Source organism: Tachyglossus aculeatus, chromosome 11 (genome assembly GCF_015852505.1).
Source record: "Tachyglossus aculeatus isolate mTacAcu1 chromosome 11, mTacAcu1.pri, whole genome shotgun sequence".
Taxonomy (NCBI): Eukaryota; Metazoa; Chordata; class Mammalia; order Monotremata; family Tachyglossidae; genus Tachyglossus; species Tachyglossus aculeatus.
Window position 1 is genome coordinate 25,463,319 of NC_052076.1, and position 15,902 is coordinate 25,479,220.

The 15,902-nt window shown below is 47.5% G+C and overlaps 1 protein-coding gene across 1 annotated transcript in view; it reads right to left on the reverse strand.

The window, feature by feature from the left end:
• The window catches only part of MEIOC (meiosis specific with coiled-coil domain), a 49,137-nt gene extending 43,950 nt beyond the window's left edge, over positions 1-5,187 (reverse strand). The window contains exon 1 of the mRNA XM_038754069.1: positions 5,128-5,187. Coding sequence (XP_038609997.1) covers positions 5,128-5,133 — 6 coding nt within the window. The 5' untranslated portion in view covers positions 5,134-5,187. The remainder of the gene's footprint in view (positions 1-5,127) is intronic.
• Positions 5,188-15,902: the final 10,715 nt, after the last annotated feature.

Sequence of the window (15,902 nt, forward strand, 5' to 3'; positions counted from 1 at the left end):
CCCTTCCCTCCTCACATCCCAGACTGAGCCCCTTCCCATTTCCTCTGCTCCTCCTCCCCTCCCCATCGCCCCCACTCCCTCCCTCTTCCCTACCCCCTTCCCCTCCCTACAGCACTTGTGTCTATTTGTATACATTTATTAGTCAGTCATTCAATCGTATTTATTGAGCGCTTAGTGTGCAGAGCACTGTACTAAGCGCTTGGGAAGTCCGAGTTGGCAACATCTAGAGACGGTCCCTACCCAACAGCGGGCTCACAGTCTAGAAGGGGGAGACAGACAACAAAACAAAACATATAAACCAAATAAAATAAATAGAATAAATATGTACAAGTAAAATAAATAGAGTAATAAATATGTACAAACGTGTATACATATTTACAGGTGCTGTGGGGACGGGAAGGAGGTAAGGTGGGGGTGAAGCCTTTCTCTATTTTAGTAATAATGGCATTTATTAAGCGCTTACTGTGTGCAAAGCACTGTTCTAAGCGCTGAATAATAATAATGACGGCATTTATTAAGCGCTTACTAAGTGCAAAGCACTGTTCTAAGCACTGGGGAGGTTACAAGGTGATCAGGTTGTCCCACGGATTTTACTACTATTACTACTAGAATTAGTAGTACTACTACTATAATCTATTTTATTACTCTATTTTATTAATGATGTGTATATAGCTATAATTCTATGTATCTATTTTGATGGTATTGACGCCTGTCTACTTGTTTTGTTTTGTTGTCTGTCTCCCCCCTCTAATAATAATGGCATTTGTTCATTCATTCATTCAGTCGTACTTATTGAGCGCTTACGGTGTGCAGAGCACTGTACTAAGCGCTTGGGAAGTACAAGATGGCAACATCTACAGACGGTCCCTACCCAACATTCATTCATTCATTCAATCGTATTTATTGAGTGCTTACTGTGTGCAGAGCACTGTACAAAGCGCTTGGGAAGTACAAGTTGGCAACATAGAGAGACGGTCCCTACCCAGCATTCATTCATTCGTATTTACTGAGCGCTTACTATGCGCAGAACACTATACTAAGCGCTTGGGAAGGGCAAGTTGGCAAGCGCTTTTTAAGCGCTTTGTTAAGTGCTTACTATGTGCAAAGCACTGTTCTAAGCGCTGGGGAGGTTACAAGGTGATCAGGTTGTCCCCGGGGGGGCTCACAGTCCTAATCCCCATTTTCCAGATAAGGTCACTGAGGCCCAGAGAAGTGAAGTGAGGGCTCACAGTCCTAATCCCCATTTTCCAGATGAGGTCACTGAGGCCCAGAGAAGTGAAGTGAGGGCTCACAGTCCTAATCCCCATTTTCCAGATGAGGTCACTGAGGCCCACAGAAGTGAAGCGACTTGCCCAAAGTCACCCAGCTGACAAGTGGCGGGGTCGGGATTAGAACCCACGCCTTCTGACTCCCAAACCCGGGCTCTTTCCACTGAGCCACGCTACTTCTTCTAGACTGTAAGCCCGCTGTTGGGTAGGGACTGTCTCTCTATATTGCCAACTTGGACTTCCCAAGCGCTTAGTACAGTGCTCCGCACACAGTAAGCGCTCAATAAATACGATTGAATGACTAGACCGTGAGCCCGTTTTTGGGTAGGGACCGTCTCTGTGGCCGAATTGGACTTTCCGAGCGCTTAGTACAGTGCTCCGCACACAGTAAGCGCTCAATAAATACGATTGAATGACTAGACCGTGAGCCCGTTGTTGGGTAGGGACCGTCTCTATCTGTTGCCGAATTGGACTTTCCGAGCGCTTAGTACAGTGTTCTGCACACAGTAAGCGCTCAATAAATACGATTGAATGACTAGACCGTGAGCCCGTTGTTGGGTAGGGACCGTCTCTGTTGCCGACTTGGACTTTCCGAGCGCTTAGTACAGTGCTCTGCACACAGTAAGCGCTCAATAAATACGATTGAATGACTAGACCGTGAGCCCGTTGTTGGGTAGGGACCGTCTCTATCTGTTGCCGACTTGGACTTTCCGAGCGCTTAGTACAGTGCTCCGCACACAGTAAAGCGCTCAATAAATACGATTGAATGACTAGACCGTGAGCCCGTTGTTCATCATCATCATCAATCATATTTATTGAGCGCTTACTATGTGCAGAGCACTGTACTAAGCGCTTGGGAAGTACAAATTGGCAACATATAGAGACAGTTGTTGGGTAGGGACCGTCTCTGTTGCCGAATTGGACTTTCCGAGCGCTTAGTACAGTGTTCCGCACACAGTAAGCGCTCAATAAGTACGACTGAATGAATCCCTTCTCCTCGGTATCTTCACCCCCGTACCACCCTCTTTCTCTCTTCAGGGTCCTCCCCGCCCCGTTCATTTATCTAGACTGTGAGCCCACTGTTGGGTAGCGACTGTCTCTCTATGTTGCCTACTTGGACTTCCCAAGCGCTTAGTACAGTGCTCTGCACACAGTAAGTGCTCAATAAATACGATTAATTGATTGATTGATTGATTGATGGATTGATTGATAGACTGTGAGCCCACTGCTGGGTAGGGACTGTCTCTGTATGTTGCCAACTTGGACTTCCCAAGCGCTTAGTACAGTGCTCTGCACATAGTAAGCACTCAATAAATACGATTGATTGATTGATTGATTGATTGATAGACTGTGAGCCCACTGCTGGGTAGGGACTGTCTCTATATGTTACCAACTTCGACTTCCCAAGTGCTTAGTCCAGTGCTCTGCACACAGTAAGCGCTCAATAAATGCGATTGATTGATTGATTGATTGGTTGATTGATTGATAGACTGTGAGCCCACTGCTGGGTAGGGACTGTCTCTATATGTTACCAACTTGTACTTCCCAAGCGCTTAGTACAGTGCTCTGCACACAGTAAGCACTCAATAAATACGATTGATTGATTGATTGATTGACTGTGAGCCCACTGCTGGGTAGGGACTGTCTCTATATGTTACCAACTTGTACTTCCCAAGCGCTTAGTCCAGTGCTCTGCACACAGTAAGTGCTCAATAAATACGATTGATTGATTGATTGATTGATTGATAGACTGTGAGCCCACTGCTGGCTAGGGACTGTCTCTATATGTTGCCAACTTGGACTTCCCAAGCGCTTAGTCCAGTGCTCTGCACACAGTAAGCACTCAATAAATACAATTGATTGATTGATTGATTGACTGTGAGCCCACTGCTGGGTAGGGACTGTCTCTCTATGTTGCCAACTTGGACTTCCCAAGCGCTTAGTCCAGTGCTCTGCACACAGTAAGCGCTCAATAAATACGATTGATTGATTGATTGATTGATTGATAGACCGTGAGCCCACTGCTGGGTAGGGACTGTCTCTCTATGTTGCCAACTTGGACTTCCCAAGCGCTTAGTCCAGTGCTCTGCACACAGTAAGCGCTCAATAAATACGATTGATGATGATGATGTCGATGATTGATTGATTGATTGATTGACCCTCGGCCTAACTCTTCCTCAGCCCCCTCAGGCGCCCCGTTGCCCCCAAAGCCCCCTCACCCGCCCACCCCATCCCTCCCCCTCACCCCCCTCACTCTCACCATTTTCCCCCTCAGCGCTCTCTTTGGAGGGGCAAATTTGGGGCAGGAGAGGGGGGAATGGGGGGGGTTGAGGGCGCTGAGGGATTACTCATACTCCATTTCCCCCCTCTGCCCCCTCACCCTCTCCACCTCTCTCCTGAGCGCCCTCACCCGCTCTACCCCCTCGCTCAGCGCTGTGACCCAGCCCCCCCCCAGCCCACCCCATCCCTCCCCCTCAGCCCCCTCGCTCTCACTATTTCCCCCCTTAGCGCTCTCACCCGCGCGCACCTGAGGGGCAAATATGGGGCAGGAGAAGACCCCGAGGGAGGGAACGATCGCCCTCACCCCTCTATTCCTCCCTCAGCGCCCTCACCCGCTCTATTTCCCCCCTCAGCCCCCTCACCCGCTCTATTCCTCCCTCAGCGCCCTCACCCCCTCCATTTCTCCCCTCAGCGCTCTCACCCACCCCATCCTTCCCTCAGCCCCTCACCCGCTCTATTACTCCCTCAGTGCCCTCACCCCCTCCATTTTTCCCCTCAGCGCCCTCACCCGCTCTATTACTCCCTCAGCCCCTCACCCGCTCTATTACTCCCTCAGCCCCTCAACCGCTCTATTCCTCCCTCAGCGCCCACACCCGCTCTATTACTCCCTCAGCCCCTCACCCGCTCTATTACTCCCTCAGCCCCTCATCCGCCTCTATTATTCCCTCAGCGCCCTCACCCCCTCCATTTCTCCCCTCAGCCCCCTCACCCGCTCTATTCCTCCCTCAGCACCCTCACCCCCTCCATTTCCCCCCTCAGCCCCCTCACCCCCCTCTATTCCCCCCTCAGCCCCCTCATCCCCCTCCATTTCTCCCCTTAGCGCCCTCACCCACCCCATCCTTCCCTCAGCCCCCTCACCCGCCCTATTCCTCCCTCAGTGCCCTCACCTCCTCTATTTCTCCCCTCAGCGCCCTCAGCCCCCTCTATTCCTCCCTCAGCGCCCTCACCCCCACCATTTCTCCCCTCAGCGCCCTCACCCCCTCCATTTCTCTCCTCAGCCCCTCACCCCCCCATCCTCCCCTCAGCGCCCTCACCCCCTCCATTTCTCCCCTCAGCGCCCTCACCCGCTCTATTATTCCCTCAGTGCCCTCACTCTCCCTATTACTCCCTCACCCCCTCCATTTCTCCCCTCAGCGCCCTCACCCGCTCTGTTCCTCCCTCAGCGCCCTCACCCCCTCCATTTCTCCCCTCAGCCCCCTCACGCCCACCATTTCTCCCCTCAGCCCCCTCACCCCCACCATTTCTCCCCTCAGCGCCCTCACCCCCTCCATTTCTCCCCTCAGCCCCTCACCCACCCCATCCTCCCCTCAGCCGCCTCACTCTATTCCTCCCTCAGCGCCCTCACCCCCTCCATTTCCCCCCTCAGCGCCCTCACCCAAGCGCTCAGTACAGCGCTCTGCCCCCAGTAGGCGCTCAATAAATACCCCTGAACGAATGAATGAATTTCTCCCCTCACCCTCGGGGCGCCCACCCCGGTAAACCCTTCCCCAGTACCCTAATGCTCATTCTATCCCCCTCACCCCACCCGGCCCCAAGTCGGGCGACGGTGGGGTCGGGGGGCAGGGTCTCCGCTTCTCACCTCCATGGGGCCGCCCGACCCTTCCCTCGGCTCGGGGGTCCCGGGGGTCCCTTCGGTGGGCTGCCCTCGGGGCGCTCCCCGTCGGCTGAGGCCGGGGCGGGGGCTGGGGGAGGGGCCCGAGAGATCCGTTACATCGCGGGCTCGACGCCTCGCGACGCCCACAACGGGGGCCGCTCCTTCACCCCCTTCTCCCCCATCCCCGGCCCGAGGCCCCGCACCGGATTGGTCCGCCCCTCGGCCAATGGCTAACTGCCCCCCCCCCCCCCCAAGCCCCGGGTTGCCCCGGAGACAGGGCGGAGGGGAAGCCGTTAGCGGCGCCTCCCCAGTCCTTCGTCTCCACCCTCCCCCCCCAACACCACACCAGCCGCCTCTCCGAACGCCGGCGCTTTTCCCGCTCCGCGCTCCCGCCCTCCGGATTGGCTGGGGGAGCGAGCCGGCCGCGAGGGGATTGGCCGGCGGGGCCGCGAGCGGATTGGCTGGAGCCGGCGCGGGGCCGCGAGCGGATTGGCTGGAGCCGGCGGCGGGGCTGCGAGGGCGGTGGGCAGAGAACGGGAGAGGGAAGGCCGTCCGCCATGTTGGCCCTGTGTGAGGGGGAAGGGCCATGGCGGACATGCCCTGGCTGCCAATAATAATAATAATAATAATAATAATAATATTGGTATTTGTTAAGCGCTTACTATGTGCAAAACACTGTTCTAAGCGCTGGGGGGGGGAACACAAGGAGATGAGGTTGTCCCATGTTTATTATTACTCTATTTATTTTACTTGTACATATCTATTCTATTTTATTTTGTTAGTATGTTAGGTTTTGTTCTCTATCTCCCCCTTTTAGACTGTGAGCCCGCTGTTGGGTAGGGACTGTCTCTATATGTTGCCAATTTGTACTTCCCAAGCGCTTGGTTCAGTGCCCTGCACATAGTAAGCGCTCAATAAATACGATTGATGGTGATGATGTGGGGCTCACAGTCTTAATCCCCATTTTACAGATGAGGGAACTGAGGCACAAAGGTCGCACAGCAGAGCGCTTACTATGTGCAGAGCACCGTTCTAAGCGCTGAGGGGGGATACAAGGTGATCAAGTGGGGTTCACAGTCCCAGTCCCCACTTTACAGATGAGGTAACAGGCTCAGAGAAGTTAAGTGACTTGCCCAAGGTCACGCAGCAGGCATGTGGCGGAGCCGGGATTTGAACTCATGACCTCTGACTCCAAAGCCCGTGCTCTTTCCACTTCCTTTGGAACCTTTATAAAGAATTCCAGGGACCCTCCCCAACCGAAAATGGAAGGGGGATGTGGGGGGGGAGTGGAAAGTCGGCCGTTGGGCCCTGGAGCAATTGAAAGGGGCCTTGCCTGACAGGAGTTGTGGCCTCCCCCTGACAGTGGCCAGGAAGTGAGGGAAGACTTGACATCTTTGATTCATTCACTCATTCAGTCGTATTTATTGAGCGCTCACTGTAATAGAGTAGTAGACACCATGGGATGGTTGATTGATTAGTGGAAGGAGCGGGCGGCGATAGGGGGGTAACCGAGATGGAAAACTTGCTTATGAGAAGCAGCGTGGCTCAGTGGAAAGAGCTTGGGCTTTGGAGTCAGGGGTCATGGGTTCAAACATATATACATATATACAGGTGATAGTCATTCATTCATTCATTGTCGTATTTATTGAGCGCTTACTGTAATAGAGTAATAGATACCATGGGATGGTTGATTGATTAGTGGAAGGAGCGGGTGGCGATAGGGGGGTAACCAAGATGGAAAACTTGGAAAACTTGCTTATGAGAAGCAGCGTGGCTCAGTGGAAAGAGCTTGGGCTTTGGAGTCAGAGGTCATGGGTTCAAACATATATACATATATACAGGTGCTATTCATTCATTCAATCGTATTTATTGAGCGCTTACTGTAATAGAGTAATAGACACCATGGGATGGTTGATGGATTAGTGGAAGGAGTGGGCGGCGATAGGGGGGTAACCAAGATGGAGAACTTGCTTATGAGAAGCGGAGTGGCTCAATGGAAAGAGCATGGGCTTTGGAGTCAGAGGTTATGGGTTCAAACATATATACATATATACAGGTGATAGTCATTCAATCGTATTTATTGAGCGCTTACTGTAATGGAGTAATAGACACCATGGGTTGGTTGATTGATTAGTGGAAGGAGCGGGCGGCGATAGCGGGGTAACCAAGATGGAAAACTTGGTTATGAGAAGCAGAGTGGCTCAGTGGAAAGAGCATGGGCTTTGGACTCAGAGGTCATGGGTTCAAACATATATGCATATATGCAGGTGATATTCATTCATTCATTCAGTTGTATTTATTAAGCATTTACTGTAATAGATACCATGGGATGGTTGATTGATTAATGGAAGGAGCGGGTGGCTATAGGGGGGTAACCAAGATGGAAGACTTGCTTATGAGAAGCAGCGTGGCTCAGTGGAAAGAGCACGGGCTTTGGAGTCAGAGGTCATGGGTTCAAACATATATACATATATACAGGTGATAGTCATTCAATCGTATTTATTGAGCACTTACTGTAATGGAGTAGTAGACACCGTGGGATGGTTGATTGATTAGTGGAAGGAGTGGGAGGCGATAGCAGGGTAACCAAGATGGAAAACTTGGTTATGAGAAGCAGCGTGGCTCAGTGGAAAGAGCACGGGCTTTGGAGTCAGAGGTCATGGGTTCAAACATATGCATATATGCAGTTGATATTCATTCATTCATTCAGTTGTATTTATTGAGCGCTTACTGTAATAGAGTAATAGATACCATGGGATGGTTGATTGATTAATGGAAGTAGCGGGTAGTGATAGGGGGGTAACCAATATGGAAAACTTGGAAAACTTGCTTATGAGAAGCAGCATGGTTCAGTGGAAAGAGCATGGGCTTTGGAGTCAGAGGTCATGGGTTCAAACATATATACAGGTGATATTCATTCATTCGATCGTATTTATTGAGCGCTGACTGTGTGCAGAGCACTGGACTAAGCGTTTGGGAAGTCCAAGTTGGCAACATATAGAGATGGTCCTTACCCAACATCGGGCTCACAGTCTAGAAGGGGGAGACAGACAACAAAACAAAACATATCAACAAAATAAAATAAATAGAATAAATATGTACAAATAAAATAAATAGAGAATAAATATTTACAAACATACATACATATATACAGGTGATATTCATTCATTCATTCATTCAATCGTATTTATTGAGCGCTTACTGTGTGCAGAGCACTGGACTAAGTGCTTGGAAATTCCAAGTTGGCAACATATAGAGACGGTCCCTACCCAACAGCGGGCTCACAGTCAAGAAGGGGAAGACAGACAACAAAACAAAACATATTAACAAAATAAAATAAATAGAATAAATATATACAAATTAAATAAATAAATAGAGTAATAAATATGCACCAACATATATACATATATACAGGTGATAATAATAATAATGATGGCATTTCTTAAGCACTTACTATGTGCAAAGCACTGTTCTAAGCGCTGGGGGGGATACAGAGTGATCAGGTTGTCCCACGTGGGCTCACAGTCGTAATCCTCATTTTACAGATGAGGTAACTGAGGCTCAGAGAAGTTAAGTGACTTGCCCAAGGTCACACAGCAGATGTGTGGCAGAGCAGGGATTCGAACATATTTATTACTCTATTTATTTATTTATTTACTTATTTATTTATTTATTTATTTATTTATTTATTTTACTTGTACATTTCTATCCTATTTATTTTATTTTGTTGGTATGTTTGGTTCTGTTCTCTGTCTCCCCCTTTTAGACTGTGAGCCCACTGTTGGGTAGGGACTGTCTCTATGTGTTGCCAATTTGTACTTCCCAAGCGCTTAGTACAGTGCTCTGCACATAGTAAGCGCTCAATAAATACGATTGATTGATTGATTGATTGAACCCAAGACCTCTGACTCCAAATCCCATGCTCTTTCCACTGAGCCACGCTGCTTCTTAATATACGTATATGATGCTTCTTGATATACATATATACAGGAGATATACATATATACGGTCAATTTCCCGCTTGACCAACCACATTTCTAGCCCGTCGGCCTCCCTGAGGGAAGGAAAGAAAGCCCCGTGCCTCACAGCGCGCAGTAATGCTGAAAACATATATTGTGGTCAACCGTGACCTCCAGCCCTTTCTCGGGTGGTCTCGGACCAGTAGATCCCTTTGTGTGCGATGGTATTCACTCATTCAATCGTATTTATTGAGCGCTTATGGTGTGCAGAGCACTGGACTAAGCGCTTGGGCAGTACGAATCAGCAACATATAGAGACGCTCCCTACCCAACAACGGGCTCACCGTCTAGAAGTGGTATCTCACAAAGGGATGCAGATGAGTGTTTCCCTGCCTCTAGGGTCTGGCCAAAGACCAAGGGTGCTTGATGATTATTATCATTATATTTGCTAAGCATTTACAATGTGTCAAGCACTATTTTAAGCACTTGAGGTAGAAAAAAGTTAATCAGATCACGTACAGTCCCTGTCTCACATGGGGTTCACGGTCTCAAGAAGGAGGGAGAGTAAGCAGTAAATCACTGGGAAATAACAATATTTAAAAAAACAAACGAGTTCTTAATTCGATCTGAATTCATTCATTCATTCATTCAATCGTATTTATTGAGCGCTTACTGTGTGCAGAACACTGGACTAAGCACTTGGGAATTACAAATCGGCAACATTTAGAGACGGACCCTACCCGACAACGGGCTCACAATGTAGAAGTGGTATCTCACAAAGTGGTATCTCACAAAGAGATACAGGTGAGTGTTTCCTTGCCTCTAGGGTCTGGCCAAAGACCAAGGGTGCTTGATGATTATTATCATTATATTTGCTAAGCACTTACAATGTGTCAAGCACTATTTTAAGCACTTGAGGTAGAAAAAAGTTAATCAGATCACATACAGTCCCTGTCTCACGTGGGGTTCACGGTCTCAAGAAGGAGGGAGAGTAAGCATTAAATCACCGGGAAATAACAATATTTAAAAAAACAAACGAGTTCTTAATTCGATCTAAATTCATTCATTCATTCAATCGTATTTATTGAGCACTTACTGTGTGCAGAACACTGGGCTAAGCACTTGGGAAGTACAAGTTGGCAACATATAGAGATGGTCCCTACCCAACAGCCAGCTCACAGTCTAGCAGGGGGAGACAGACAACAAAACGAAGCATGTGGACAGGTGTCAAGTCATCAGAATAAATAGAAATAAAGCTAGATGTACAACATTAACAAAATAAATAGAATAAGTAATCTAAGTATGGAGAGGTGTGAGAGGGCTGTAGTTGAAGAGATAGGGAGGGTTGAGACAACAGCTTGGGCCTCAATAAAGGGACTCAATTAATTCAAGGAAAGGGAAGTGAATATTTTTTTTTTTTGCTTACATTAGCCTTTTTTTTTTTTTTTTAACTGCCCCTGCTTGATTTTAGCCTGTAAGACTTCGGCCAAGGAATGCAGAAAGTTGAAACTGCTTTATCCCTAACACTGCTGAAACAGAGTTCATTCCCAAGTTGCAGGAAGCTGAGAAAGTAATGCCTAGTCTCGGTTTTAATAGGGTTTGTATTGGCCTAGAAGAAGGTAGGCTAGTCTTGCCAAAATACAGAGAGGACTAGAGGTACCTTAGAGTTGAAGAAATAACCTAATTAAGGGTGAAGTTTCCATAAAACGGAGCAACCAAATTCCATCCACTCCTTTTTCTGAAAGCTAGGTTGCCAAGAGAAGCAGCGTGGGTCAGTGGAAAGAGCCCGGGCTTTGGAGTCTGAGGTCGTGGGTTCAAATTCCGCCTCCGCCACTTGTCAGCTGGGTGACTTTGGGCAAGTCACTTCATCATCATCATCATCAATCGTATTTATTGAGCGCTTACTATGTGCGGAGCACTGTACTAAGCGCTTGGGAAGTACAAATTGGCAACATATAGAGACAGTCCCTACCCACCAGTGGGCTCACAGTCTAAAAGTCACTTCACTTCTCTGGGCCTCAGTTCCCTCCTCTGGAAAATGGGGAATAAGATTGTGAGCCTCCCGTGGGACAACCTCATCACCTTGTAACCTCCTCAGCGCTTAGAACAGTGCCTTGCCCATAGTAAGCGCTTAATAAATGCTATCATCATTATTATCCCCACTCTTACAAGAAAAAAGAAATCTACTCCCAAGTTTCAGGTGAAGTTATAAGGTGAGAGTTGTTGTCAATGGCTGGAAACCACTGGAATTTTCAGCTTCTCCCCTGACTTGATCCAGATTTTAGTTTCCTTTTTCGGGTTTCCATATAGAGAAGATCCTTGCAACATCTAACCAACAGCCTCATTACTTAGACTCTGAGTTGGACTATGTCCAACTTAACTGATCTGTATCTACCCCAGTGCTTAGAACAGTGTTTGACACATAGCAAATGTGTAACAAATACCACCCCCCCAAAACCCTAATTGTAGCCATTGATTTTCCTTAAGCTGTCTCTCAGTGATTCATTCATTCAATCGTATTTATTGAGCGCTTACTGAGTGCAGAGCACTGTACTAAGCGTTTGGGAAGTCCAAGTTGGCAACATATAGAGACGGTCCCTACCCAACAGTGGGCTCACAGTCTAGAAGGGGGAGACAGACAACAAAACATATTAACAAAATAAAATAAATAGAACATGTACAAATAAAATAGAGTAATAAATACATACAAACATATATATATATATATATAGGTGTATATACAGGTATATACAGTATACATAATAATAATGATAGCATTTGTTAAGCGCTTACTATGTGCAAAGCACTGTTCTAAGCACTGGGGGGGATACAAAGTGATCAAGTTGTCCCACGTGGGGCTCACAGTCTTAATCCCCATTTTACAGATGAGGGAACTGAGGCTCTGAGAAGTTAAGTGACTTGCCCAAGGTCATATGGCAGACATGTGGCGGAGCCGGCATTCGAACCCACGACCTCTGGCTCCAAAGCCCGGGCTCTTTCCACTGAGCCACGCTGCTTCTCTATATACTGTTGCGCCGCCAGGCCTGTTGAACTCACCCCACACAGTCCTGCCACATCCAAGCGAGGAAACTGAGGCCCAGAGGGGGAATTCTCTGCCCCAGACTGACAGTCCCTGCTGCCAACGCGTCAAATCACCAGCCCAGAGCGTCCCGTCAAAATCCCCAACTCCGAGATTCCCCCGAGGCCCCGCGGAGAAGGAAAATTAACGATAAAGACTGTGGTATCTGTGAAGCGCTTACTATATGCCAAGCGCCGTGCTAAGGAGAAGCAGCGTGGCTTAGTGGAAAGAGCCCGGGCTTGGGAGTCAAAGGTTGTGGGTTCCAATCCTGGCTCCTCCGCTTGTCGACTGTGTGACTTTGGGCAAGTCACAACTCCTCTGTGCCTCAGTTATCTCATAAAGCAGCAACTGTTCTCTCACATTGTAAAGTTCTTAAGTCCAACTGAATTCCCTCCTGTTGTAATTTAAACCCATTCCCTTTGTGTTGGTTCTCCATGGACATTGAGACCAACCAATCGGAATCCTCCTCGTAAAAGAAACCCTTCATAAATTTGAAGACAGTTACTCCGTCACCCCTTAATATCTCCTCTTAGTTTCCCCATTCCTCTACCTTTTCCTTATAATAATAATAATAATGATGATGATGGCATTTATTAAGCCTTACTACGTGCAAAGCACTGTTCTAAGCACTGGGGAGGTTACAAGGTGATCAGGTTGTCCCTCGGGGGGCTCACAGTCTCCATCCCCATTTTACAGATGAGGTAACTGAGGCACAGAGAAGTCAAGTGACTTGCCCAAAGTCACACAGCTGACAATTGGCCGAGCTGGGATTTGAACCCATGACCTCTGACTCCAAAGCCCGGGCTCTTTTCCACTGAGCCACGCTGCTTCTCAATGGGTCCTTCTTATCATCATCATCATCAATCGTATTTATTGAGCGCTATGTGCACAGCACTGTACTAAGCGCTTGGGATGTACAAATTGGCAACATATAGAGACAGTCCCTACCCAACAGTGGGCTCACAGTCTAAAACAGTCTCACAGTCTTCTTATAGGGCCCATTATCCAACCCTTTAATAGTAGCAGCTAGAGTTGTATTTATTAAGCGCCTATCATGCAGTGCACTGTGCCAAGTGCTGGGAAAAGTGCAGAAAAAGCGGAATACACACCCGTTGCCCACCAGGAGCTTTACAATCTAATAGGGAAGACACGCCTAGGAAATTATTTATAAACAGTGGCAGCAAGAACAAGGATCAGACTGACAATAGAGCCAATTTGCTGGGATGAAATATGAGAATAAATAATCGACCGCACAATTTAATACACATGTCTATTCAATTATGTGCATAGTTGCTCTAGGAGTGGCTGTTGGATTGCTGTGACCTGGAGTGTTGGGAATTAATTATTATTATTATGATGATGGCATTTGTTAAGCGCTTACTATGTGCAAAGCACTGTTCTAAGCGCTGGGGGGGATACAGTGTGATCAAGTTGTCCCGAGTGGGGCTCACAGTCTTAATCCCCATTTTTACAGATGAGGTAACTGAGGCTCAGAGAAGTTAAGTGACTTGCCCAAGTTCACACAGCAGACTTGTGGTGGAGCCGGGATTCGAACCCATGACCTCTGACTCCAAAGCCCGGGCTCTTTCCATTGAGCCATGCTGCTTAATCTGAAAAAGCTTCTTGGAGGAGGTGGAATTTAACCATTTGGTTGTCCATCTCTGGGCTTCTTCCAATGTGTCCATCAAGCAGTCATATCATTCATTCATTCATTCAATCGCATTTATTGAGCGCTTACTGTATGCAGAGCACTGTACTAGGCGCTTGGGAAGTACAAGCCGGCAACATATAGAGACGGTCCCTACCCAACAACGGGACCACAGCCTAGAAGGGGGAGACAGACAACAAAACAAAACATGTGCAGCATGGTTTAGTGGAAAGAGCCCGGGCTTGGGAGTCTGAGGTCGTGCCTTCTAAAAATAATAATAATAATGACATTTATTAAGAACTTACTATGTGCAAAGCACTGTTCTAAGTGCTGGGGAAGTTACAAGGTAATCAGGTTGTCCCAATGTGGAGTTCACAGTCTTAATCCCCATTTTGCAGATGAGGTAACTGAGGCCCAGAGAAGTTAAGTGACTTGCCCAAGGTCACACAGCTGACAATTGGCGGAGCCGGGATTTGAACCCATGCCCTCTGACTCCAAAGCCCAGGCTCTTTCCACTGAGCCACGCTGCTTCTAATCCCGGCCCCGCCACTTGTCAGCTGTGTGACTTGGGGCAAGTCACTTCACTTCTCTGTGCCTCAGTTACCTCATCTGGAAAAGGGGGATTAAGACTGTGAACTCCACATCGGGACAACCTGATGACCTTGTATCTCCCCCAGCGCTTAGAACAGTGCTTGGCACATGGTAGTCGCTTAACAAATACCATCATTATTTATTGAGCGGGGGATTTAAAAGTTCCATCTTTATTTGATAGGGTTTTAAAAAAAAAAAATGGTTACAGACCGGATGACTTTCAGTGATTAACATTTTAGTTTCTCTTTTACCTTTAAAGGAATCTCCCTGATTTGGGCCAGGAAGGGTTTGGGAATCCAGCCAAAGCTGGATATTATCTTGCTCTGGACTACATTTCTGTGTCTGTCTTCCTCATTAGAGTGGAAACTCCTTCTTGGAGGAAACACGGCTTGTGTTTCGGTTGTTCTCAAACGCTTAGTACAGAGTACGGCGTTCAGCAGGTGCTCAGTGAATAATAATAATAATGATGATGGCATTTGTTAAGCGCTTACTATGTACAAAGCACTGTTCTAAGCACTGGGGGGATACAAGGTGATCAGATTGTCCCACGTGGGGCTCACAGTCTTAATCCCCCTTTTACAGATGAGGGAACTGAGGCTCAGAGAAGTTAACTGACTTGCCCAAGGTCACACAGCAGGCATGGGGCGGAGTCGGGATTCGAACCCATGACCTCCGACTCCAAAGCCCGGGCTCTTTCCACTGAGCCACGCTGCTTCTCTATGCCACCCTTCTGCTAGCCTCCAATTCATTCATTCATTCAATCGTATTTATTGAGCGCTTACTGTGTGCAGATCTTACCTCCTTCCCTTCCCCACATCACCTGTATATATGTATATATGTTTGTACATATTTATTACTCTATTTATGTATTTATTTATTTTACCTGTACATATCTATTCTACTTATTTTATTTTGTTAGTATGTTTAGTTTTGTTCTCTGTCTCCCCCTTTTAGACTGTGAGCCCACTATTGGGTAGGGACTGTCTCTAGATGTTGCCAACTTGGACTTCCCAAGCGCTTAGTACAGTGCTCTGCACATAGTAAGCGCTCAATAAATACGATTGATGATTGGGTAGGGACTGTCTCTAGATGTTGCCAACTTGGACTTCCCAAGCACTTAGTCCAGTGCTCTGCACCCAGTAAGCGCTCAATAAATACGATTGATGATGATGTACTAAGCGCTTGGGAAGTACAAGTTGTGAAGAAGCAATGTGGCTTGGTGGTTAGAGCAAAGGCCCTGGAGTCATTCATTCATTCAAATCATATTTATTGAGAGCTTACTGTATGCAAAGCACTGTCCTAAGCACTTGGGAGAGTACAACATAACAATAACGATATAACAATTCAGCACTTTGGTACTTCAGCCCCACAATAGTGATGTAAATATTCTTAGACATTTACGGTTTACCCTAGCCCTAAACTATTTTAATCTATCAATCAACCAATCATATTTATTGAGTGCTTACTATGTGCAGAGCACTGT